Source organism: Triturus cristatus, chromosome 7 (assembly GCF_964204655.1).
Source record: "Triturus cristatus chromosome 7, aTriCri1.1, whole genome shotgun sequence".
In the NCBI taxonomy this organism is placed as follows: Eukaryota; Metazoa; Chordata; class Amphibia; order Caudata; family Salamandridae; genus Triturus; species Triturus cristatus.
The window spans coordinates 1,702,349,154-1,702,374,759 of NC_140590.1; the positions used below are offsets into that span (position 1 = coordinate 1,702,349,154).

At 50.1% G+C, this 25,606-nt stretch overlaps 1 protein-coding gene across 1 annotated transcript in view; it reads left to right on the plus strand.

Moving 5' to 3' along the window:
* The window catches only part of LOC146812814 (alpha-2-macroglobulin-like protein 1), an 848,867-nt gene that overhangs the window by 131,015 nt on the left and 692,246 nt on the right, over positions 1-25,606 (plus strand). The window contains exon 7 of the mRNA XM_085615205.1: positions 20,826-20,910. Within this exon, the coding sequence (XP_085471331.1) occupies positions 20,826-20,910 (85 nt within the window). The remainder of the gene's footprint in view (positions 1-20,825; positions 20,911-25,606) is intronic.

A 25,606-nucleotide genomic window follows, 5' to 3' on the forward strand; every position in this document is an offset into this window, starting at 1 on the left:
CTTTCTGGAAGTCTTCCTTTGTGCTTAATCCGGTGGTAGCGATGCCAAGGTCTTTGCAAAACTGTTTTAATTCTCTATGTGTGTAATAGTCCAATTGATCCTCTCGGAACGATGAGCTTATCTCGGTACCTGCGGCACCCAGGGAGGTTTCTCCTTCCATCTCTGTTTGGTAGTGCGTCAGTCGTTCACTGCACGCTCTCTTTCGGTGTCGGCTCGGATCCCGTCGTCTGCCACCAAATGTTGGAAAGGCGTTCGCCGGAGGGGGGTTCGATGCCCGTCTTGCCCACCCCTTTGACCCACCTCTCCCACGTAGGCCGAACCAGGCGCACACACCCTGAGATACACTACGAACAGAGTAACACCACACGTATTCTTTGTAGGACGATAGGTTCTTTTATCGATGATTTCAAGGGATCTTTATGATCCGGGATGCAAGCAGTACAGCAGTGGCACAAAGTACCATAAATCGGTCGTGGGGAATGGGGGTAGCGGGACAGTCTCTCAAGATAGTGTCTCTGCGAAATACCCTGCGGATAGCTCACAATCCTCGAGCTGGAGGGTGTCGTGTCTCTGGGCGATCTCTTACCGAGTCGTCCTCAAGGGGAGCGCCGCGAGTCTCTCAGCAGACACAGGTGGTCGGAGTTCGGGAGCCGCGATTCCGTCAGCAGGGCTCAGATGGTTCAATAGCTGGGGGCCGCGAGTCACTCAGCAGGCCTCGGTGGTTCAGTGTTCGGGAGCCGCGATCTCGTCAGCAGGGCTCAGATGGTTCAATAGCTGGGGACCGCGAGTCACTCAGCAGGCCTCGGTGGTTCAGTGTTCGGGAGCCGCGATCTCGTCAGCAGGGCTCAGATGGTTCAATAGTGAGAGGCCGCGAGTCACTCAGCAGGCCCAGGTGACTTCAGCGTTCAGGAGCCGCGACAGCGTCAGCAGGCTCGGATGGTTCCAGGTCTTCTCTGCATTCGTTTCTCCGGCCCCCCTTGTTATACTCCGCTGGCTCTTTGAAGTCTGGGATCCTCGCAGAGGGGGGACTGGGGTGACGGAGGGGGTTCAGCTGGATTTCCTGCCGCTCACTTCTTTGGTCTTTTCAGGTGGGTCTGGGAGGGACCCCAGACGCTCGGCAGGGGAGGCGCCTGCTCCCCAGGGGCCTGGTGGCCGATCGAGTCCTCCCGGGGAAGGCGACCCGAGGTGTGACTGGGCTGGCGCCTCTGGGTCTGGCTCGAGGGTTCCCGCTCCCTCGGTTGGACATGCGTGGTAGGGTGTCGAGTCTGTCAGGCTCTGGCCGGCCCTCGGATCTGGGTGGCTGGGGCGGCCGGAGTCGAAGATGTCGTGTCTTGAGGGTGGTTGCAGGTTGGCTGGATGATGGAGAGGGCAACGCCGTGAGGCCGGTCTCACACACACACACACACACACACACATGCACACACACACAACACACACACACCATTTAACATGGTCTAAATCAGCCAAAACATCATAGCTGACTCTGACCCAAACGGGACTGTGAGTTGCTTCATGTTTACAAATGAATAACACATAAATAATATGTGACTATGTATTATGGTTTTATGGGACCATCTTTGATTCTAGTAGCATTCAGGAAGAAAAGAGCCTCTGAAGAGGAACACAAAACTTCTCTAATTACTTTGCTCTAGTTCTTTATCTCATGCATTCACTGCTGTGACTGAGCACCCGGTCAATACCCTTTATAATGTATATCCTTAACTTCCTTTACCGGGCCTGAGAGCGTTGCAGGGGATGGCAGCCTGTCCTGATTCCCAAAGATTCTCCATCCTATTTCTAATGGGTAGATTTCTAATGCTCCTCTGATTTAGACATGCAGCTGGGGTGTTAGAAATGAGGGGGCTCTGGTTGACGCAGGTGTGAACCCACAACAAGCAGGGACCCTTTACTTCTTGTCAGGGCGAAGGATGACTCCCCAGAATAACCCCTGCTCACCCTCTAGGTGCGTGGCGCGAGCAGTCTAGGCTAAGTCTCAGGCGTACACGGTTAAGCAAATGCAATTACACATACAGTAAACCCCTTGCATGCACCACAAACGGACACCAATCAGGAAGTATATAAAAATAAGCTTTTATGTAGATTCAGCAGATTCAAATACAAGGCCCAGTAACGTTGAACTGATGGGGCCACAATTCGCAGGAATACGGTAAAGTTCTCTTTGTGTGACGGAAAGTTCTTTAGGCGGGCACAAGGTAACTGTAGGCCTCAGCGTACTTGGGGCTGAGGCAGCGCCCAGGAAGCACACAGCAGATGACAGGGAAATAAGAACGTTGCGGACCCTGGATCCGATGCGAGCTCGCGGTCGAGTTCGTAAGTACAGTACCTTGTTTCTTGACGCAAAGGCGGGTGCGGGATTTCAGCGGCTCTTCGACAGAAGAGCGAGGCGGCGTCCGGGGCTCCCACACTTCACGAGGGTGTCTGATCCTCAGGCTCACGACAAGAGCGGGGTGTTTGTAGGTGGCGGGTGAACAAAGCGGGGCAGCCGGGCACGCAGATGCGTCCGGGCCGTCCGAGGCTTGGAGATGCTCACAAACGCCGATTCCGGCGGGAGGGTGAAGGTGCACAGCGAGCCTCCACGAGCGAGGTGACGGGGCAGCCCAGCACAGCGTAGGGGGAGCGGCTCCGATCGAGCGAGGCTCTTCCCAAGGCGGGGGCGGCTAAGCAGTCCTGGTCACGGCTCAGGGAGGGACTGGGCACGAGGGTCACAGCTCCGGCGAGGGAAAGGACACCACAGTCCAGCAGCAGGCGAGTGAAGATCAGGTAGAGCCCAATGGTCCTGGGGCTCAGCTCAGGGGGCAAGCTCAGTTCCAAGCCCTTGGAGATCGTTTTGGAAAAGCACAAGTCTTGAAAGTAAAAGTAAAGTAAAAGTCTTCAGCAACAGTTTCTCTTCTCTCCTTTGGCAGCAAGGTCACCACTGCAGGCCAATCCCCCAGGATAGGGACAGTCTTCCTCCTACAGCTTTCCCGGTGCCTCCTCCTCAGGCAGAGATTCTTCTTGGTCAAAAGCGGATCTAGTTTCTTAGGAGCAGGGCTCCTCCATTTATACCACAAATCTTTTGTTCTCCCAGGCCGGGGGGCCCTTGCCTAGTTCAGTCCGGTTTCTGAGCACTTTGTTTACGTGATGCAGGCTTCTCCTTTCAGAGTGCAGGGCAGAGTCATCAGACGCTCCACAGGGGGTGGAGCCGGCATCGAGGTAGCGGAGCACTGTCCTATTCAGAACCTAGGAGCACTCCTCCCACCCATCTACCTGTCGATCGTCCTATTCATACCAGGCTACCTAGCCCTGCCCATCTGGGTTCCCCCAGCCCTGTCACTCACACCAGCCAGACATCAGATACACAACACGCAGAGGCGGCTGAAAGGTTTAGGCAAGCAAAGGCCGACTTTCTAAAAGCGGCATTTGCAAACCCGTAATATTAAAATAAACCTTGCGAAAAGATGTACCTTATTATTCCGAGTTCAGGCATACTAAACTCGATCTCCTACCCTGTTCCCTGGGTCGGTTAGGATCATAGGGTGTAATAATCCAGGCCGCCCATACTGGCCTATGAGAACAGGGTAGCCTTGCAGTAGTGAACAACAAGATGGCGGTAATTCACTACTAGGACATGCCACGCATCCAGGCTTGTCCTACCTTAGGCGTACAATGCACCCTGCCCGTGGGCCTACCAGAGGGGTGACTAACATGCAGCTAAGGGAAGGGTTTAGGGACTGGCAAGTGTGGGCACTTGCCGGTCAGCATGTCAGTACCAGACTGCACGCAGGTTCTGCGATGGCAGACCTCAGATATATTTTACCGGCCGCTTCTGTGGGTGGCACAACCCGTGCTGCAAGCCCACCAGCGGTGTTCGCATTTACATGCCCTGGCACCCCCGGCGCACTTTACTGGGGTCTGACAGTAAATCAAACAATCCAATCATGGAATCCAACCAACATATACAATTTACATAGGGAGCACTCGCACCGTGACACTGGTTGGCAGTGGCACAGCGCGCTGAGCGGCCAACACCATAAAACACATGAGGCACAGCGAAAAAAAAGAGGAAGGGAGACTCACGCCAAGGTGCCAGGTCTAACACGTGTCCCCTCCAGCTGAAAAGTGGGGAGAACTACCCTACCCCAGGGAGTTCCTCATCACTAAGGCGGAAAAATCTGGACAGACCGTCAGCATTGGCGTGATCTGTACCAGGGCGATGTTCCACCGTGAAATCCATACCCTGTAGGGAAATGGACCACCTCAACAGCTTTGGATTCTCACCCCTCATATGCATCAACCATCTGAGGGGCCTGTGGTCCGTCTGAACCCGGAAGTGAGACCCAAACAAGTAGGGTCTTAGCTTCTTCAGCGCCCAGACCACAGCAAATGCCTCACGCTCAATAGCACTCCACCTTTGTTCCCGTGGAAGTAACCTCCTGCTAAGAAAGGCTACGGGTTGATCTAGGCCCTCCTCATTAATCTGTGAAAGAACAGCCCCCACACCATGCTCTGAAGCGTCTGTCTGAACGATAAACTCTTTGGAGAAGTTGGGAGCCAAGAGCACGGGCGCCGTGCACATAGCAGTTTTCAAGGCCTCAAAAGCTTTCTGACAGGTGTCAGTCCAGATCACTTTCCTGGGCTGCTTCTTCGAAGTCAGCGCTGTCAAGGGGGCAACCAGGTTGCCATACCCCTTGACAAACCTCCTGTAGTACCCGGTGAGACCTAGGAAGGCTCTCACCTCCGTCTGGGTTTTGGGCGCCTCCCAATTCAGGATGGTTTCTATCTTGGGCTGAAGGGGTGCCACCTGGCCACTCCCAACTTGGTGTCCCAAGTACACCACGGAACCCTGCCCGATCTGGCACTTACTCGCCTTGATCGTGAGGCCTGCCTTGCGCAGCGCCATCAACACTTCCCAGAGGTGACGCAAGTGTTCCTCCCAAGTGGAGCTGAACACGGCGATGTCATCCAGGTAGGCTGCACTGAACGAATCCAGCCCAGCCAACACCTGGTTGACCAATCTCTGGAAGGTGGCAGGGGCATTCTTCATCCCAAATGGCATGACCCGGAACTGGTAGTGCCCATCTGGGGTGGAAAATGCTGACCTCTCTTTGGCCCCCTCGGTCAAGGCGATCTGCCAATACCCAGACGTTAAATCAAACGTGCAGAGGTAGTTGGCAGCCCCTAGCCGATCGATGAGCTCATCAGCTCTGGGGATGGGGTGTGCGTCGGTCCTAGTGACCGAATTGAGTCCTCTGTAGTCCACACAGAACCGGAGTTCGGGTGTGGCTCCCGGCGCTGCAGCCTTTGGGACCAAGACCACGGGGCTGGCCCAAGGACTGCTAGAAGACTCAATTACCCCGAGGGCAAACATCTTGGAGACCTCCTCCTTGATGCATGTCCTCACCCTGTCAGTCACCCTGTAGGCCTTGTGCCGCACAGGTGGACTATCCCCAGTGTCCACATCATGGACGCACCAATCAGTGACACCAGGGACCAGGGAAAACAGGTCAGAAAACTGTCCCAGCAGCTGGCGACAATCATTCTGTTGCTCAGGGGTCAGGGTGGAAGAGAGGATGACACCATCCACTGACCCATCTTGCTCCTTGGCTGACAGGAGGTCAGGAAGAGGTTCTGTCTCCTCTTCCATTCCAGCATCTGTTGCCAAGAGCATGCCCACTTGGGACCTCTCCAAGTGGGGCTTGAGGCGGTTGACATGTAGGACCCTTAAGGGGTTCCTAGGAGACTTCAGGTCCACCACGTAGGTAACAGGACTCTTGCGCTCCACCACCTCAAAGGGACCGGTCCACTTATCCTGGAGCGCACACGGCTCCACAGGGGCCAAGACCCATACTTTCTGTCCAGGCTGAAGCTCTACCAGAGTGGCATTCTGGTCGTACCACCGCTTCATCTCCTCCTGGCTGGCTTCCAGATTTGCCTCAGCAAGTTGCCTGAATCGCCTAGTCTGATTCCTGAAGGCCAGCATGTAACTATATACATTCTGGGGAGGCTTCCTGGGAGATTGCTCCCAGCCTTCTTTGACCAGACTTAGAGGTCCTCTGACTGGGTGACCATACAGAAGCTCAAAGGGACTGAACCCCAGAGACTTCTGTGGCACCTCACGGTAAGCGAAGAGAAGGCATGGTAAGAGGACGTCCCACTTACGCCTCATGGCTCCTTCTAGGCCCATTATCATGCCTTTGAGGGTTCGGTTGAATCTCTCAACCAACCCGTTTCCTTGGGGGTGGTAAGGTGTGGTGAACTTGTAGGTTACACCACACTCTTGCCAAAGAGATTTCATGTACTTGGACATGAAATTGGTACCTCGGTCAGACACCACCTCTAGAGGGAATCCCACTCGGGAGAAAATTCCCATCAGTGCCCGTCCCACCACGGGGGCCGTCACTGTCCTTAGAGGAATGGCTTCCGGGTACCGGGTGGCATGGTCCACCAGGACCAGGATGAACCTATTGCCCATCGCTGTCCTGGGGTCCAGTGGCCCTACAATGTCAATCCCCACTCGCTGGAATGGGGTACCGACCACAGGGAATGGCTGGAGTGGAGCCTTCTGCTTCCTTCCACTCTTTCCACTTGCCTGGCAAGTCTGGCATGTCCTGCAGTGAGTATCTGAACTCCTGCGCATGTGAGGCCAATAAAAGTGGGTGACAAGCCTTTCAAAGGTCTTGTCCTGCCCCAAATGCCCTGCCAATGGCACATCGTGAGCCAGCCCCAGTAGGAAGGCTCTGAAGTCCTGGGGTACCACCAGCGCACGGGCTGACCCAGGCTCAGCAACCTTAGGCTCTGTATATAGGAGGTCGTTCTCCCAGTAAACGAAATGTGATCCTGACTGATCACCTGCGGCCTGGTTTGCAGCCTGCTGCCGCATACCCACGAGAGAAGGGCACTCCTTCTGTGCCTTGCAAAAGTCTTCCCTGGTGGGACCCCCTTCCTGCTGCCAATGGGTCAGCTCCGGCAGGTCTCCCAGTTCAGCTATCTGCTCCCCTGTAGGCTCCAGGGCATCCCCCGCAAGGTCTGCTTCCTCCTGGACCGTGGGAACTTCAGGGGCCGGCTTCCCGCGCCCCTTGCTCCTTCTCTCTGAGGCCGGTTCCTGGGCCTCCCTCTCAGGCTCCAGGACCTCTTGAGTACCTCTACTGGCTGCCATGGACCGTGTGGTGACACACGCCCAATCCGGCATACCCAACATCTCCAGGTGAGCACTCCGCTCCACCTTAGCCCAAGGTGAGCTCTCCAAATCGTTCCCTAACAAACAGTCTACAGGCATGGCGGGCCTCACAGCTACCTGAAGAGTACCAGAGACCCCCCCCCCACTCAAAGGGAACCTGAGCCACCTTGCAGTGTCTCTCTGTGTTGTCAGCGGCAACAACGGGATAGAATGCATTGGGGACCACCTGCTCCTGAGACACCAGGTGACACCGGGCAGCCGTCACACTGGCTCCTGTATCTCTAAGAGCTTCCACCCTATGGCCATTTATGGTCACCCACTGCCTGTACTTCTTAGTGTTCTCAGGCAGCTGGGTTGGAGGGACCACTTCACGGTCTCCTAGCGAGACCAGGGACATCTCTGCGGGACCCCACCCACCTTGGACATCCCTCTCCTCCCCCAAGGCTACACTAGTCACCTGCCGGGGTGGAGCACCAGTGGGTGCTGGTTTACCAAACAATGGACACTTTACATCAGAGGCAAAATGCCCCAAATTGTTACACCTGTAACATCTTACGGGCCCCTTTGGAACAGGAGGACCTGTCGGGGCCCCGGTCGGTTTCTGGGGTGGGGGAGGCTGAGAACCCTTCCCTTGGTTCCCTTGGGGACTATTTTGAGGCCCTTTTTGGAACTGCTTCTGTTTACCCCTGTCCCCCCCACTCTTCTGCTGGGGACCCTGCCCACCTTTGGCGGAATCTCCCACGGTACCCTTGTGGACCCTGGTACTGACCCAGCGGTCCGCCTCCTCAGCAAGCTTCCTCGGGTTAGTCAGCTTACTATCGATCAGGTGCTGGCGTAGCTCAGGAAAACAATTACTGGACAAGTGCTCCCATGCCATTAAATCAAGAAGCCCTTGATAATCATTTACCTTACTACCCTTTACCCAACCATCCAGCGCTCTGCAAAAGAAAGTCACATACTCCACATACGTACTATTGGGAATCTTAGTGCAACCCCTGAACCTCTGTCTATATAACTCAGGGGTCAACCCATACCTAGCCATCAATGCTTCCTTCATATGGGCATAAGAATTACGAACATCAACAGGTAAATCTAACAGTGTGTCCCGCCCTTCACTCAGGAACCTTCCCCACAACCCCGCTCCCCAATCTTTCTCAGGGACCCGGTGGGAAGACATGGCTACCTCGTAGGCTCTGAACCACTGCCCGATGTCGTCATTCCTGAAGAACTCCTTCACTACATCCTTGGGAATATAAACTCTTGGTTCCGCCGGTACTGGCGGTGTGCTGCCACCAGAGGGATTAAGCTCCAAACTTTTTGCTTTCAGCTCCAGCTCCCTCAGCTTCATGTCATGCTCTAATTGTAGTTTCTTTTCTTCCATGGCTAATCTTTGTTTTTCCATATCCATCTGCCCATGAAGTTTTGCCATTTCCACCTCGTGTGCCCGGGTTGCTGCCCTGTCCGCCAACTCTTCTGGCGACAGGCATCTGCCAAACTCATGGACACTTTCCGGTGGAACCACTTCCACCTGATTCTCTGGTGCCTTTGACTCATACCAGGCCCTCAGCGCCTTCACAAATTGTTCCTTCTTTTTCAATCCAGTTTGGGCAATCCTGAACTTGGAGCAAAGACCTTTCAAGTCTTCATTGGTACGATTCAGAAGTGCGTCTTCTTCCCAATCTACGTCTTCAAATCCAGAGATTATGGAAGCCGCCCTTCCGGCGGAAAGTGAACCAGGCATGGCTCTAACAACGGAGACTCTTGGCAAAACAAAAACAAATGCTAGCCTTGTGGCTGTGTTACTGGTCTGCTCTCACTACATGGTGATCAGTGATTCACTATACGCAAACCACAAATGCAAATCTGTAAATCCTCACCGCTGCCACCAATGTTAGAAATGAGGGGGCTCTGGTTGACGCAGGTGTGAACCCACAACAAGCAGGGACCCTTTACTTCTTGTCAGGGCGAAGGATGACTCCCCAGAATAACCCCTGCTCACCCTCTAGGTGCGTGGCGCGAGCAGTCTAGGCTAAGTCTCAGGCGTACACGGTTAAGCAAATGCAATTACACATACAGTAAACCCCTTGCATGCACCACAAACGGACACCAATCAGGAAGTATATAAAAATAAGCTTTTATGTAGATTCAGCAGATTCAAATACAAGGCCCAGTAACGTTGAACTGATGGGCCACAATTCGCAGGAATACGGTAAAGTTCTCTTTGTGTGACGGAAAGTTCTTTAGGCGGGCACAAGGTAACTGTAGGCCTCAGCGTACTTGGGGCTGAGGCAGCGCCCAGGAAGCACACAGCAGATGACAGGGAAATAAGAACTTTGCGGACCCTGGATCCGATGCGAGCTCGCGGTCGAGTTCGTAAGTACAGTACCTTGTTTCTTGACGCAAAGGCGGGTGCGGGATTTCAGCGGCTCTTCGACAGAAGAGTGAGGCGGCGTCCGGGGCTCCCACACTTCACGAGGGTGTCTGATCCTCAGGCTCACGACAAGAGCGGGGTGTTTGTAGGTGGCGGGTGAACAAAGCGGGGCAGCTGGGCACGCAGATGCGTCCGGGCCGTCCGAGGCTTGGAGATGCTCACAAACGCCGATTCCGGCGGGAGGGTGAAGGTGCACAGCGAGCCTCCACGAGCGAGGTGACGGGGCAGCCCAGCACAGCGTAGGGGGAGCGGCTCCGATCGAGCGAGGCTCTTCCCAAGGCGGGGGCGGCTAAGCAGTCCTGGTCACGGCTCAGGGAGGGACTGGGCACGAGGGTCACAGCTCCGGCGAGGGAAAGGACACCACAGTCCAGCAGCAGGCGAGTGAAGATCAGGTAGAGCCCAATGGTCCTGGGGCTCAGTTCAGGGGGCAAGCTCAGTTCCAAGCCCTTGGAGATCGTTTTGGAAAAGCACAAGTCTTGAAAGTAAAAGTAAAGTAAAAGTCTTCAGCAACAGTTTCTCTTCTCTCCTTTGGCAGCAAGGTCACCACTGCAGGCCAATCCCCCAGGATAGGGACAGTCTTCCTCCTACAGCTTTCCCGGTGCCTCCTCCTCAGGCAGAGATTCTTCTTGGTCAAAAGCGGATCTAGTTTCTTAGGAGCAGGGCTCCTCCATTTATACCACAAATCTTTTGTTCTCCCAGGCCGGGGGGCCCTTGCCTAGTTCAGTCCGGTTTCTGAGCACTTTGTTTACGTGATGCAGGCTTCTCCTTTCAGAGTGCAGGGCAGAGTCATCAGACGCTCCACAGGGGGTGGAGCCGGCATCGAGGTAGCGGAGCACTGTCCTATTCAGAACCTAGGAGCACTCCTCCCACCCATCTACCTGTCGATCGTCCTATTCATACCAGGCTACCTAGCCCTGCCCATCTGGGTTCCCCCAGCCCTGTCACTCACACCAGCCAGACATCAGATACACAACACGCAGAGGCGGCTGAAAGGTTTAGGCAAGCAAAGGCCGACTTTCTAAAAGCGGCATTTGCAAACCCGTAATATTAAAATAAACCTTGCGAAAAGATGTACCTTATTATTCCGAGTTCAGGCATACTAAACTCGATCTCCTACCCTGTTCCCTGGGTCGGTTAGGATCATAGGGTGTAATAATCCAGGCCGCCCATACTGGCCTATGAGAACAGGGTAGCCTTGCAGTAGTGAACAACAAGATGGCGGTAATTCACTACTAGGACATGCCACGCATCCAGGCTTGTCCTACCTTAGGCGTACAATGCACCCTGCCCGTGGGCCTACCAGAGGGGTGACTAACATGCAGCTAAGGGAAGGGTTTAGGGACTGGCAAGTGTGGGCACTTGCCGGTCAGCATGTCAGTACCAGACTGCACGCAGGTTCTGCGATGGCAGACCTCAGATATATTTTACCGGCCGCTTCTGTGGGTGGCACAACCCGTGCTGCAAGCCCACCAGCGGTGTTCGCATTTACATGCCCTGGCGCCCCCGGCGCACTTTACTGGGGTCTGACAGTAAATCAAACAATCCAATCATGGAATCCAACCAACATATACAATTTACATAGGGAGCACTCGCACCGTGACACTGGTTGGCAGTGGCACAGCGCGCTGAGCGGCCAACACCATAAAACACATGAGGCACAGCGAAAAAAAAGAGGAAGGGAGACTCACGCCAAGGTGCCAGGTCTAACATGGGGATATGAAGAAACCCATTGAAATATATTCTTTAGCTTGCAATTTTTACATCATAATTCTTTTTTCCTGTTTACGGGTTCTATTTGTTGGTAATTCTGGAGCGCTTCACATAGAACAGGATTGTGAAATCTAAGACAGGCGCTTTACCCAGAACAAATATGTATAAGTAGAAATTGATACCCACTGCAAACATCCCAGAGAAGCAATCAGCACAGAATACATAGTATATAGTATCAAGGTATTAAAAAGCATGCATGTCGCCTTGTAACTTCCACAAAGGCAAAAAGGTACTAATTGACAGGATCCTGATGAACCATCAGGTTGCATGAGGATCCCACAGCACGAGCTAGGCAGAGAGTACAAGTTTCCAACATATCAAGCTGCAGGCAGCAGCTCCTCTGCTATGGGGGAGGAACATCGCCCCACTTGCCAGCACATAAAAAAATGAAAAATAAAATCATTGTTTATTATCGCTTTATTTTTGCTCTCAGAGCTGAAGTTGGGGGGAAGGCGGGGGGATGACAGGCTGGTGGAGGAGTGTTTGCACTGCTATTCAGTGCGCATGGCGGTCTGGCCGGCCATCTCAGGATAGCCAAATCATCCTGCCCACCAAAGCTGTCTCCAACCCAAGTTGTGTTGCTGGGTTGGAGAGAACAGGCACAGGCTCCCACTCTAACTGGGAGCGCAAATCATCGGCGCTCAGGCCAAGCCAGATGCTGCTTTCAGTAGCATGAAGGCAGCATCGGGATTGGCTGCAATGGACTCTGGGAACCTGTGCCTGCAGTAGAGAGGAGTTTTTTTTATTTTCTATTTGTTTCATCATCTGTCGCTCCTCCCCCCCCCCCGCCCGCCACTCTAGCAACAGGCCTGCTGCTGCTGCTGCTAATATCAAGTCCCGTGAAGAGGAGCAGTGCGTTGCAGATGACAGTCACTGTTGTTCGAGATCAGACTTTAGACTAGAGTCCAGGAAATGGGAAAGGGGGGTTGCGAAAAAAGAGTCTTAGGTTTATTTCATTCTGGCAGGGAGAATGTGGTACAGATGACAGGAGGAAGTGAGTATCAGACCTTTGGTGCGCATTCTCAGAAAGAATGGTTGTAGGTGCATTTTATGATGACAGGCGATATTTCAAGGAGTAGTGCCAGCAAACTCTGCTGCTGTATAGAAGAAAAACTACAGTAGTAAAGAAAGTTCATAACCTACAGAGACCTTTGGTCATTTGACTGTTAGGGGCACAACGTGAATGAAGTCAACCAGCGTGATTTAGGAGGAGAACTTATGAAGGTAGGAAGACCACCAAACAAGATCTGTCTGATTTCGTGAAGCATTTCTTTCCTTCTCCAATGTTTACTTTCTTTGACCCAATACCCGATATTGTGTTCACTGGGAAGTAAGCACAAGGACTGCTAAACGTTTATCATTGCATTCTGTGCACAGAATTATAATACTTTTAGAAGCACTGCGGGACGAGGCCAAGTGGGTAAACCCAATTTTGAGAGGTAAAGTTCTTTTTGCCAGATACCAAGCAGGTCAATAGGTAACACTCCACAGACCCTGCGACTCCAAAACCTCCCGCAACCCCTACTATTCCAGACACCCCTGATGGAAAGCCACTAGTCCCTCCTTTCTGGACTCAAGCCCACTCATGGCTGATGTCACTCCTCGTTTGGGTCCCCAGTAACCAGGTGGGGATAGACAGTAAGCATGAACAAGAGTTAGATGTGCACAAAGGGGGTCTTGGTGCCTCTCAGAAAGTTCACTACCAAGTTGCAAAGCAGAAACTGGCTCAGAGCAACAATGTGTCACAAACTTGGGTTCACTAGGGCCTTCTGGCACCAGCCCAGTTCTGCGAAGTGCGGGGGGGTCACACAGTCTCTTGACCTGCACTCGAACCTACCCAGAGGCATCCCTCTGGCCTTTTCAAATCCCCCCAGTCCTGCCTGGTGCCACAAAGTCTTCAGAAAAGCCAGGGGGTTGGAGGGCAGTTGGTCCACCGTAATGGGGGCCCGAGAGGGAGTAAGTAGTGAATGGAAACAATCTACAAGGGAGTCTCTTGGCTTGAGGAGGCACCCCATTGGTTACACATTGATCCTTGCTGTGCCCCGACAATCTGGGCACACGGTCTGATGCAAGATGAAATGAGTTGCACCAGACACTTCAGGTTACACAAAGTATTTTTGCAATTCCGTCCCTCCATGGAAATGAGGCACTAGATCTGGCACACCTTGATGTCGGTTGCACCAGACGGTTCCGGTAGCACACACAGGCACAAGTTCCTCAATGTCTCACGTGGTAGAAGGAGACTCTGCAATGGTAGCACCCCCCAACCTTCAAGGTTCGCAACAAGCGAATAAGATACTGCACGCAATGAGAATGCAGTCGGATTGGCACACAAGGGAAATATGACACAGTCGATGAAATAGGCCATGTTGGATCCCGCAACCGAAGAATCTGTTTACCACTGACAAGACGCTTATGTGTGCCGAGGTCCCCGCAGTAGAGGAACAACTTTGCCTACGATGCGGGCAACTTCTTGAGCTCTGCACTAGACACTCTGGACTTCAGGCTCGATTCTGTAGTTCCAAGCACACAGCGCTGTCCAGCTTTCAGCAGGCAATGTGGACATTTAAAGGGCACTGCTCTTCGTTGGAGATCTTTGATATATTTCTGAGACTCGGAAAGAACAGGAGACCACCTGACTGGTCCTTGGGAGCCCACTTCAAGGTGCCACATGCCAGTAGGTCGTTAACCCAGGCCAGCCACTATTAAGGAGGGCCATGGACCGTTCCTCAGGCAGTCATCCTCCATGAGCACAACAGAGTCCTTTCTGGCAATGTGCACCACGCAGACCAGGTTCTCTGGTCCTGCGTCCCTGCTTCCCTGCAAGCGGATCTTTCTGGCACTGGGTAGTTATACCCTATTGGGCCTTTGAGGGAAGAGTTCAAAGGGTATTCATTTGAACCACACATGTGTCCCCTAAATTTCCATCCTCTCTGCCATGAGGCTGCAGAATGTCTTTGTGGGGGTCGTGATCTGTCCCCAGAGGCCTCATGTCACAATCTCTGCCCCCCAAACGTTGGCTATTTCAATTGCATGCCCAATAGTTTATAGCAGACGCTGAGGAATGCCCAGATGTGCTTCTCACCTACCGGGACCAGATACCACGGCACACAAAGAGTTTGATGCATAAAAATGCCTACTTTCCGTATGTGGCATTTCCATGCAAGATATGCCAAGGCCCCGGTTACCACTGTAATGGGTTTGGCCTAGCAAATCCATTGATAGAAAACATCATGAGGCTTCGCCGCTGCATTCTCTTATTGCAGCTTGGGATACCGGTGACCCCTTCTCTATGTTAACTTAAGGAAAGAGTCAGCCTTCTTTGTAGGGGAGCCCTAGTTTTTCTTCCTACCTGGGCAGTGAACACCCGTAGGTGCCTGCTCAACCCTTTACCTTCCATCCTAGTGGAGGCGAAAGGCCCCCTTAGATGGACCGTGCTTGCTACGGGCCATCTGGAGTATCGCGCAAAGGCACTCTCACAGGCTTGCTATGGCAGGTCAGACACATGTTTGAAACATGCAGTCAGTGTGAGTGCGCACACCGGTCTGCTTGAGTAGGTCAGACTCATAGGTCAACTACTCCAGAGGTGTAAGTGTGTACCCAGGCCGCAATGGAAGGCCTGGTCCTCGTTTATAAACATCATGTCCACACCACTTCCTAACAGGTGTGGGAAGGGTGCATGCACTTTCACACTACAATCAGTGGGAAAGGTCCCGGAGTCTTAAGAGTGCACACAAGAACCAGTACTCTCACCAGCTTGATGTGGCAGGCCGGCGGCCTGGGTCTCCAGGACATAAGTGGGGTCCGCGCACGATCCACTGACCAACTGACAGTCCAGACTAATGCTTGTCACTTCCGTGGTGCCACTGCGCACACCTGTCCATTTTGGCAGGCTGGTGGCAGGGGTCTAACAAATGTCCTGGGCTCAGGCTGACCGGCGCTAACAGGCCAGACACGGGGCCAGCACACGATCCGTCTCCCCCCCTCAGCTAAACACCGCTTCCTACAGGGCATAGGAAGGGTGCGCAGCCTTCCACAGTCACACTGCACTCACAGTGGGGAAAGGCTCTGGCCCTATGGCTACAAAGGGCTCTTGGCAACCTCGGAAGGTGTCCAATCAAGGGGTACTGGCCTCAGGGTAGGGGTACCCCACCTAGGGTGTACTCTTCTGTTTGGGCAGTGGTCCCACTCAGGCCCTCACCCAGCCACTCGCCTACCCCAGGCTACACCCCTGGGGATATGCCCTAGGGCCACTCCAGTGGTAGGGGAGGCCCCTCTGAGTTTGGCTCACCAGTGTCGATGCAAACCTAGAGTAGGAGACATCTTCAGGACAAAGGTGGGCCCAGTAGCAGCAAGACGTCTCTGTCTGTTCGGCCTCAGGCTCCCATTCACTGCCCTGCGGCCCCTCAAAGGAACATTAAACTTTCCAGGCGAATTTAAGTACTGACCAGCTGCTCTAACCAAGAACTACTTGGTTCAAACTCTTTCATTTGGCTTTTATTCGATATAGCCTTTTGAAGCCCCTGGCCAGTGGTGGCTGGTGACATTTGAAAGTGGTGAGGCGTAAACGTTCTGTCTGCGTGCACCGCGGCGAGCGAGTGCAGCAAGTGAGCCCAAACAACTTAAGGAGGGTTCGGGGGTTTTCCCCCGTGAAAAGTTTGAAAAAAGAGTGGGTAAATGGTCCATTTTTAAGCAAATTTGAGAAGCAAGAAGGTTAATAAAGCAATTGTGAAAGTGCAGCTATTACATTAATAAAAGGATGTCATATAACAACATGTAGATAGAATTGTTTCTGAAGCTAGGCTCTGCCAGTGCCACGCACCTCTGAGCAATATACCATCCAGCAGGGCTTAGCGTCAGAAACATTTCTATTGTTATGTTTTTGAAGCTTGGCCCAGTGCTGGCACTCAGTGTTTATGCTTCTCAGAGGTGCATCATGCGTGGCAGGGCCTGTAGCTACAGGGTGAGAAACATTTTCTGCACCAGTCTGCGTTCTCGCTCTATAAACACATTGCACTTCAAAAAGTGATAGTGTTTAGAGTGGGAAGTTGTACCACTCTAAACATGACAAATAAAATACTTTACAGTATTTAGTGCACTCTAGTGCTGTGACAGTGCTCTGACTAGGCCCCTCCGGTCCAGGGTAGTGCCCGCCAACCCTAAAGAGAGGGTTCAGCATGCTTCGACAGCAACACAGAAACACAAGCGCTCCTCGGCTCCCTGAAGACCGCTAAGTGAGTTTTCAAAAACCTACGAAAATCAGCAGCGGTCCATATCTATAATATCCTTGCTGGAACTGGATTTCACACACAACAGTGAGTGCAGTGTTCCCGTGGCACAACCGGATGCCAGGGTCTTTGTTTACATGGGCAGTTTTTCTTCAGAGAGGTAGGAAGAGCTGTCTGTTTGCCACAGAAATGGAAGAACCGTGCAGTCTCTTTACCAAAGGAACTTAAGAGTTGTGCTGTGTATTTATCAAAGACTGTAGCGCTGGAACTAGGACAGCCCAGGAGCCACCTGCAGGCAAATCACCACCACACGGCAAACAGCCGCCTGCCAAAGGGGGGGGGGGGGAGACTCAGCCACCGGCAAAGCCGAATGAATCCTTTAGCAGGGCCTGCGTCAGGAGGCTACCTCATAACTGCCTCTTCCCGGACCCCCTCCATCAACCGCAGGGTGCCAAGCAATGCTGACTTTAGGAAGGCTGGGCAGCAGCACAGGCCGCACAACCTGAGCTACCCACTCCAGAACAGCTGCTCAAAAGGAAGGATGTCAAAAAGTATTAAAGTAAAATTTCCAGAGACCATTTAGATTTAAATATCACTATTGTGCATTACATTTTAAACAATGGGGATTCAAATTGTCTATTCGTGTTAATAACTGGCTACAATCTCCCTGGGATCTTTATCAATCAATCATTGAAAAAAAATAACTAATGGATAAAAAAAACACCGGGAAATCAGCTGGCTTATTCAAGCTGCAGCCTGCTTGTTTGATGTAATTCTTGCACAACTCCTGTGCTAAGAAGGGCAGCTCTGTTCTGGTGTATATACAAATAGATTGTTATTTACGGTTGAATTGTGGGCTATACAATTCATAAAAAGTGTCTTCCACGCAAGTCAGCATAGAACATAAATAACAAATGAGGTATGACTAGCAGCGAGCCAAAGGGGAAACATACATAAATGCTGCCAGGGTGTGATGAGGGGTTTCATATTTTAACATGAATCTTCCTGTTTTTAAAACTCGAGCCGGCCCAGACGTGAAACATGTCGTGGGAATGTTAGTAGAGCACTTTTAGGGCACTGCTTTTTTATATGCTTGATTACAAACGCTGGATTTACTTCGCAGAGACATCAAGGAGTTCATCTATGTGGTTTGCAACCTAAACTTTCCTGGACTTAAAAAAAGAACTACTTTATCTTCACAGTACTAATGTTAGTTTGGCCACTGTTTTGGGACTGAAGGACAAGTGTTCATTTCTCTGCATTTGTTGAGCTATTTGGCGTGAAAAAGGCGCCCAGAAGCTGTTATCAGTAACGCAGACAGCCACCCTACTACCCTGTAGTGTGTCGAATGGGGTATGCACGCTACCTCTCCAGAGAGCAAAACGTGATGCTTAGTGTCGTTTGTAGCGCACATCGGTAGAAAATGAAATGCTACTTTTTTTCCAAACAAACTAATCATGTCCTGGTCACCTACGACTCTATAACTTGGTGTTAGCACACAATGTGGTGCAAAGGACTCATTTTCACTATTTTCTGTCTTTAAGAAAATGCACCATACTACAGTACGAACGTGTGCCTCAGTGAACGTGTAAATGAAATACATGAGTCCAAAATACAGCCAGATTTCAGTTGCCAGGGGTGCACGGAGACACATCAACCAACAGTTTAAGGGGAAACGCTCAGTAGGGTGCCGGGAAACCCCATGAGTGCTGACGGCTTCCATTTTTATATCTGACTGAAACTCACATGACTGTACTTCAATTTCTTTAGCAAGGTGGTTTTACAGTATGCTCAGGTCGCAGGTGTCTGTTGACTTTAGTCATGTGGCAACCAGCATCGCACTTGATTAACCTCCTGAGGCTCCAAAGGGAATTACTGAGTGCAGAAGGCGAATTAGAGGACTACCACACCATTAAGACACACATTAGACATTCAACTCAGCAGGCATTCCCCACACATGTATGCACTTCTGCTGTGACCCATCTTAACTTCGACCTCCTACCACTGATTCCTCAGGAAGGAGAAACATTCCTTCCCAAATCACTTTCTTTCTCGCTTTGTTGCGAGAGAGAGGATGGGGCGGACCTGCCGACTTTTGAGCTATGTAACCAAGTCTCGGTTTTGGTTCAACATCCTGTGATTATGAGGCAAATCACTTAATCTCCCCGTGCCGTACAAAATGAATGCGTCGTTGTGTATTGTAACCGGCGCTCATGTTAAGTGCAACACTACCTTCCCGCGATGTAAAGCTGCAAAAATTAAATAAGTGCAGCAAAGATGTGCTTTGTTGCACCAGAAAGGGGCGGTTGGGTTTGTAAAAAGCACTTGCCCTGAGTGCTAAACTATGAAAATCTTCCAGCGACAGAAGAAGGCCATTCGTCTGCCTACACATGAGAGCAGCACAGGACAACGTCTTGCCCACATTCCTCGATATGAGGAAATGCGGCACAACTAGATTTACAGTCTACAGTTCAAAGAAGCAGTCGCGGCACTTAATATTCGGCGGGGGGAGGGAGGGGAGAGTGTCGCACGGGTGTTGGGGGGGGAGGGGATGTGAAAAGTAACTTACCTGACCGGGTCTGCCTCTGCTGCTCGGCCGGTCCTGCGCTGCCTCTGCTGCTTTCAAACACAGGAACAGGCATGCTGCTCCTTCCCCTCCTGTAAAGCCAATCACAACACTGCAATGGCAGTGTTGTGATTGGCGCTGAGCCCCGGGCGGAGCCCAGCCGGGCACCAGTAGGGACGCCATTTTCTCTATGTAGGCTGCATGCAGCCTACATAGAGAAAACGCACATGATGCATGACTGCTTTGGTCGGCCCCCAGGGCCGACCAAGCAGTCTGGGCACTTAGAGTGGTGCAAGCCACTCCTCTCTGACCCGCCCACACGCCCGCCCCAACCAGGCAATCCCTCCCACCCACCCCCTACCAGGCATACCCCTGACATCTGCTTTCTCGCAGCACGAGAAGCAGGAAATGAAATGGTATTTTAAATACCGTTTTATTTTCTGTTCTGGCGCCGCGAGAAAGCAGTAGGGCTGCGCCCCAACGCCCTAATGGAGCGGCCGCCACTGCCCCTGCCTCCCATTTTTGGAGCATCTAGGAACTACACCATAACTCTACAAGTAGTTTAACTTTCAAACCAACTTGCTCACCTTTGTCATGAAGATGAACCCCAATAATTGGGTACGAAACGCCGTCGACCACCCCACAACATGAATTCCTTATAACTTGTAAAAATCAATTATGGAATTCAACTATATTGTTGTCAATGCGATGTCTTTTTAACCACTATCACTATTTCACACCACGCTTTTTATTATGTGAGCACTCTCAAAAAATTGAATTTGTTTAAATAAATACCTGTCATCTTTTTGACCTACATGACCTTTTACGTACTTTGTCTTTTGCTCCCTACGGAATTGATTTCACTTCTTAAAAAACAAGTGCCCCTTCTTGGGTCACCTTTTATTTAGGACCTTTAGGCCATACCTCAATGTGTAGTGCAGCTGTGTGTCCACCTTGATGGCCCCTGGTGACTTTCTTCTTTGCACCGTTTATTTCTGCTTTGCGTCCACCATGATTCCTCCTTTACATCTCTCTTCTTTGCCTCACTGTCTAGTGCAGCTTTGCATCCACTTTGATTCCCCCTTATACTTCTCCTCTTTGTCTGATTGTCCAGTGCTGCTTTGAGTCCACTTTGATTCCTCCCTATACGTCTCTTCTTTGTTGCATCGTCTAGTGCTGCTTTACGTCAACTATGATTTCGCCCTTTGCATCCCTGTTCTTTGCCTCATTGTCTTGTGCAGCTTTGTGCCCACTTTGATTCCTCCTTATACCTCTCTTCTACGTCTCATCGTCCAGTGCGACTTTGCATCCACTTTGATTCCTACCTATACTTCTCTTCTTCACTGCATTGTCTAGTGCTGCTTTCCATCCACCATGATTCCTCCTTCTACCTCTCTTCTTCGCCTCATCGTCTAGTGCTGCTTTGCGTCGACTATGATCCCAGCTTTGCATTTCTGTTCTTTCCTTCACTGTCTTGTGCAGCTGTGCATTACGTTGACTTTTCCCTCACACCTCCCTTATGCCTCACCAACTAGTGCAGATTTCCATCTACCTTGATTGCACCCTCACACATCTCTTCTTTGACTGTTTAGTGCATCTGTGAGTTCACCTTGATTCCTCTTTCACACTTCTCTTCTTTGCCTCAATGTTTAGTGCTCCCGAAGTTTGAAGTCACTTTTGTGGGACCATTCACGTTCTCTGCCTTGGCGACAACATTTCAGCTAAAGGTCTGTGGCAGGTGAGTGGAAGCATGCCTTTGTCCTGGGGGGGCGCAATCCAGCAGTTGAGTAACTAAAGTTTATTGGTTTGCTTCGGTTAATGAAAACCATCACAAATTACAAAATCAATCAGTATAAAAACAAATAGAATTAAACACTTTTATGGGTCAAGATGTTAATCCTAAAACATAAAAACAACCAATAAAAATCATTATCATAAATATATTGTAAAAAAAGTGTCTGCCAATATAAATCAGTGCAATGTATATGCAGGTTCTTCCGGATGTCCTCCTCTCATCGACTACCAATATGCACTCCCATAGTTATATCTGCGGTTGAGTGATTAGTAAATGTTGTCAGGCGTGCAGCAGGGTATCGCATTCCGATCAAAAAAGAGTGGGTGAAATATTCAATAAGTACTGCACCTCCTAGGGGAGTGTCCCCTGGATGCACTGCTGGATCCCCATAGGGCAGTACTCAAATACTTGGTCCTAGTTCAAAACACCATGACACTCTAGTTGATTTTGTTGGATTTTTATTCACTTGTAAATTTCTTCATTTTTTAGTATGATTAATCATGAAATTGCGGCATTCCATACTAAGGTGATCAATAAATCAGTTTATGAGACTACTCCTGTAATTAGAAAGATCCCAATGCATGGCTGAAGTTGTCCTTCATCAGGAGATATCAGTTTGCGTTTAATCCTGTTAAATCAATTGCACCGCATCCTGGTCATCCGCCATAATGCTGTAGTAAAATAATAAAATATGAGGAAACACATAGAATATATCCTTGGCCAAATTGTGCACACAAATTCAACGCAGTGGCATCCTAGCAGACATACATTCCATAAATTTTAAAGAATTGCACGAGAGATTATGGGTGCTTCTCCCTTAGGCATTTAATCAAGGCTACTCTGCAAGACCTTGGGGCAGATTTATGTTGCACTTGCGCCTGATTTCACTCAGTCACTTTTAGGCCCATGCTGCGTCAAAACCCTGAGCCTGCTTGAAGCAGGCGTAAGGATTGACGCAGCATTGTATAGATAGGGCCCCCCAGATCATTGCTGGAGCTGCGTCGCGCTTGCGACGCAACTCCAGCAATGCGCCACTTTTCGGCACAGATGCGTCACGCATCTGTGCCGTTTTTGCCCCATGGTGCGCCGCATTATAAATGCGGCGCATCCATGGTGGCGCTGCTGTGGCGCATAATAACTGGTGCATCCCTGCTGATATGCAGGGATGCGCCAGTCGTCATAAATCTGCCCCCTTATTTGTAACGATTAAAGGGCTTTCATAAATAGTGTTGGCATGCATCAATCAAATTTGGTTGAATTTGGGCTCATCAAACTGTGTACATGAATAATTCGATTGACTTTCAAAAAATTGAATGAATTTAACAAAATTACAAGAAAGTGGTGGGTGCTTCCCAATTAGGCATTGAGTCAGGACTGCCCTACATGATCTTATTTGTGAAGCATCCATCAAATTTGAGCAAACATATCAAACGTGAATTACCGATTCTTTTTTATATCCACTTAAGCGACAAGGTTGTGTTGTTCAAGTGCACTTCCAATGTGGAGTCATGTCTTTTGTAGGAAGATCACCAATCCTTAACCTCATGCACTTTAACTTCATGTAATAAGAATATGAGGTGCTCGAGTAAGAATGTGGGTGTTTGCAGACATAAGAATTTATAAGAATCCAGCGAATTGATCTTTGTCCTCAAGGTGTGAAACAAGTCTAACTGACCAGTTCATCACTTGCTTAAACTGAGAACCTGAGTCAGCAGAGTCCCATAGCAAAGTAAGCCCCAAGGAGCTCAATGCAGAGGATAGATACTCTCCCCAAGAGGTATTTTTTTCCCAGTTCCAATGTCTGCCCAGATGAGAGAGGCCAAGGGAGGTTCAGTTGCTCGTTTAATTTTTATGCAGAATGTAATAAATACGCCTTGGCGCAAGAAAGTTTGGCATACTAAGCAAAATTCCGGGCGAATCTGCGAATGAGAAGTATTGGGTTGCAGTCTCAAAACACGCCTGTTGATATTCACTTGAAGTGCCTCTAAAATCTATGGGGCATATTTATGGGAATCGTGGATCAGGGCAACGAAGCATGTTACCTAGCTGCGCTGCTCTGCGTCACTGGGAAAGGGCAGGAATGCACCGTATTGAATACGGTGCATTCCTGTCCTTTCCCCTTGTGCTAGCGCCGTTTTGGCAGTCTAGCACCAATACAGGTACCCTTGAACAATGGTGCAAGAGTGTCTGTATTGTAGGCAGGATTGTTTTTGTGTGGGAAGGGGCACCTTCCTGCAGAAACACAATCCATGGGGGTGTTGGGATTGGTGAATACGATGTCAATGAATGTCATGATATGTGCAGGCCTGACAACGGAAATATCAGAAAATACAATGTGAACGTTTAGCACAGCCTGTGCACACATAACCTTGACATTGCCGATGCACTGTCAATGTATACCGTAACTTGTGCCCGCACAGCAGCTCCAACATCAGCAATAATGATACCAATGCATGTCATGATCCATGCTTGTATGATAATATTGTTGCCAATAAGAACAATGTCAATGTACGTTCACATCGAAGCAAACATACCTTTGGCTACACCAGTAAGAACAACGTCAATGTACAAAATGAGAACTGTATGCACCATGTTGGTAATGTCGATAAAAATTATACCAGTGCCTGCCATATTATTTTTAGGAGTTCCAATGAACTCACTTAGTTGCTGTCGGATTCACCCAAGGTGACCTCCCCATCAATCCTGAGTCAGAGATACAGGGTCAGGCAGGTTCTGTAACCCATGTCCATGCTTATTGAGTAACAAATCACAGGTGGGGTCCCCCACAAATTACAGCAAACACAAGTCCAATGAAAGCCCTGATCAATTCCACAGATGGATAGTTGCACCACAAACAAGTCCAAGGTATTTGGCCCCAATAAAACCTGTTCGGCCAAAGGCTAGCATTTCTCAGAAATACCACAAAGCAAGATACCACATGTAGATAGGTAGAATAAACCAATCAGGACCCAACATGCACACCACAAGTAGCGATCATGCGTTCTTCACACCGAACACCTAGACACATACACACAGGCCCACATTGATTCTCCTGAGGTCGAGAGCCATCTGTGTCCTTATCAGATGTGCACATGTGATTGATTTATGACTAAGACGCTATTTTGGAATGTAGAGAACATTTTATTGTATCTCATGAACTGTATAAATTGACAACCAAAACTTGGTACATCGAGAGATTTTGAGGAGACGCATTCGTTCCAGTCTCTCCCAGCCGCAGCATTTATTTAAACCAGCTTGTTCTGGTTTTGCCAAACGCCTCTTGTCTTTTCATTTTTAAGGTACATTCATATTAAAGCAACAGGGGCATTTTCCTCTTACTATGTGTGCTGCAGAATGCAGCACACATAAAAAGAGGAAAAAATTAGGAGAAATAAAGATATTTCACCTCGTTACGCCTTACTTGGGGAGGCGTAGCTTTTTGGCACATTCCCAGGTTTGGTAAATATCAGAATGCATAAAAAACCATGGATTTCGTGCCTCCCTTGCGCAGAGTAATGCAACGCCTTAATTTGCGCAAAATTGCTGTAGCAAGGTAGCAAAATTAAGTGGTATGGCAGGGAGGCCTTAACATGTAATATTAACATGATACCCACAAAGTGGACCTCAGATTTACACCAGTAATCCATCTCTCAGTCCTAGTAGAATGGCAAAGAGCAGACTGGCTTACTTAGAGAAACATGTGTTAAGCATTTTACAGTACCAACAGTGACCATAAGTAATTGACATGACTTGAAAAAAATATGATACCAATTTGTAAAAATAGAGCATATTTTTAAATAAATTTAGATACCCGAATGAAGTATGTACAGTTTGTATAACCGTAGTCATAGAATTAAGATTAAGTACAGTAATAATAAAATCAGTACTTTGCAGAGCTGTAAAACGTGATCATTGTGGTCAATGAAGAAAATCTCAGGTGACACTCAGTCACTTGCGGGGTGAGTTCATTGGAACCCACTTGGAGTTAAGGTCTTGCAGGTCCACGTACCAAGCTTCGACAATCAGAACAATTTTACCTTGCCCAGGGAGTCAGGGGTCAGAGGAGACTTGGCTGTCCTTTTTGCTGAAAGGGGAGCCGCAGGAGCTGCCAAAAACAGTACTTGATCAAACAGTACTTGCTGGTTAAGTTCAGAGGAACCCTTGGAGGAAAAGCTTGGAGGGGCCCCTAGACCAGGAATCACGAGGTAGAACCGCTCTACCTAGATCGTGCATATTGAGTGCAGAGATGTGTCTGGCTATCAGTTGTGCTGAATGGGACTGCGGGTGGTAGCTTTACCAGGCGTGCCAATGAAGCCTTCTTTGGGATGCAAGAACTCGACAACTGTGCCACAGCGGTGGAAGAGGGATGATGCAAAAGGTTCCCTCCTTGTTGGGGCATCGAGTGAAGTAGTTTGTAGTCAGTCAGACTACCAGTAACCCTTGGTACCAGCAAAGGTCTCGGCTGGGTCAACCTTCTTCCATAGGTCCTGGGAACGTTGTAGAAGGCTAAGACTCACAGAGGTTTAGGACTACGTTTTCCAGAAGGTACCTGGCTGGTTAATTTTAGGCTGGTCTATGATGGAGCCCTGTGGTCAGTCCTTCTTCGGATCGTGGAAGTGTGGTTTGTGCTGCTGATTGC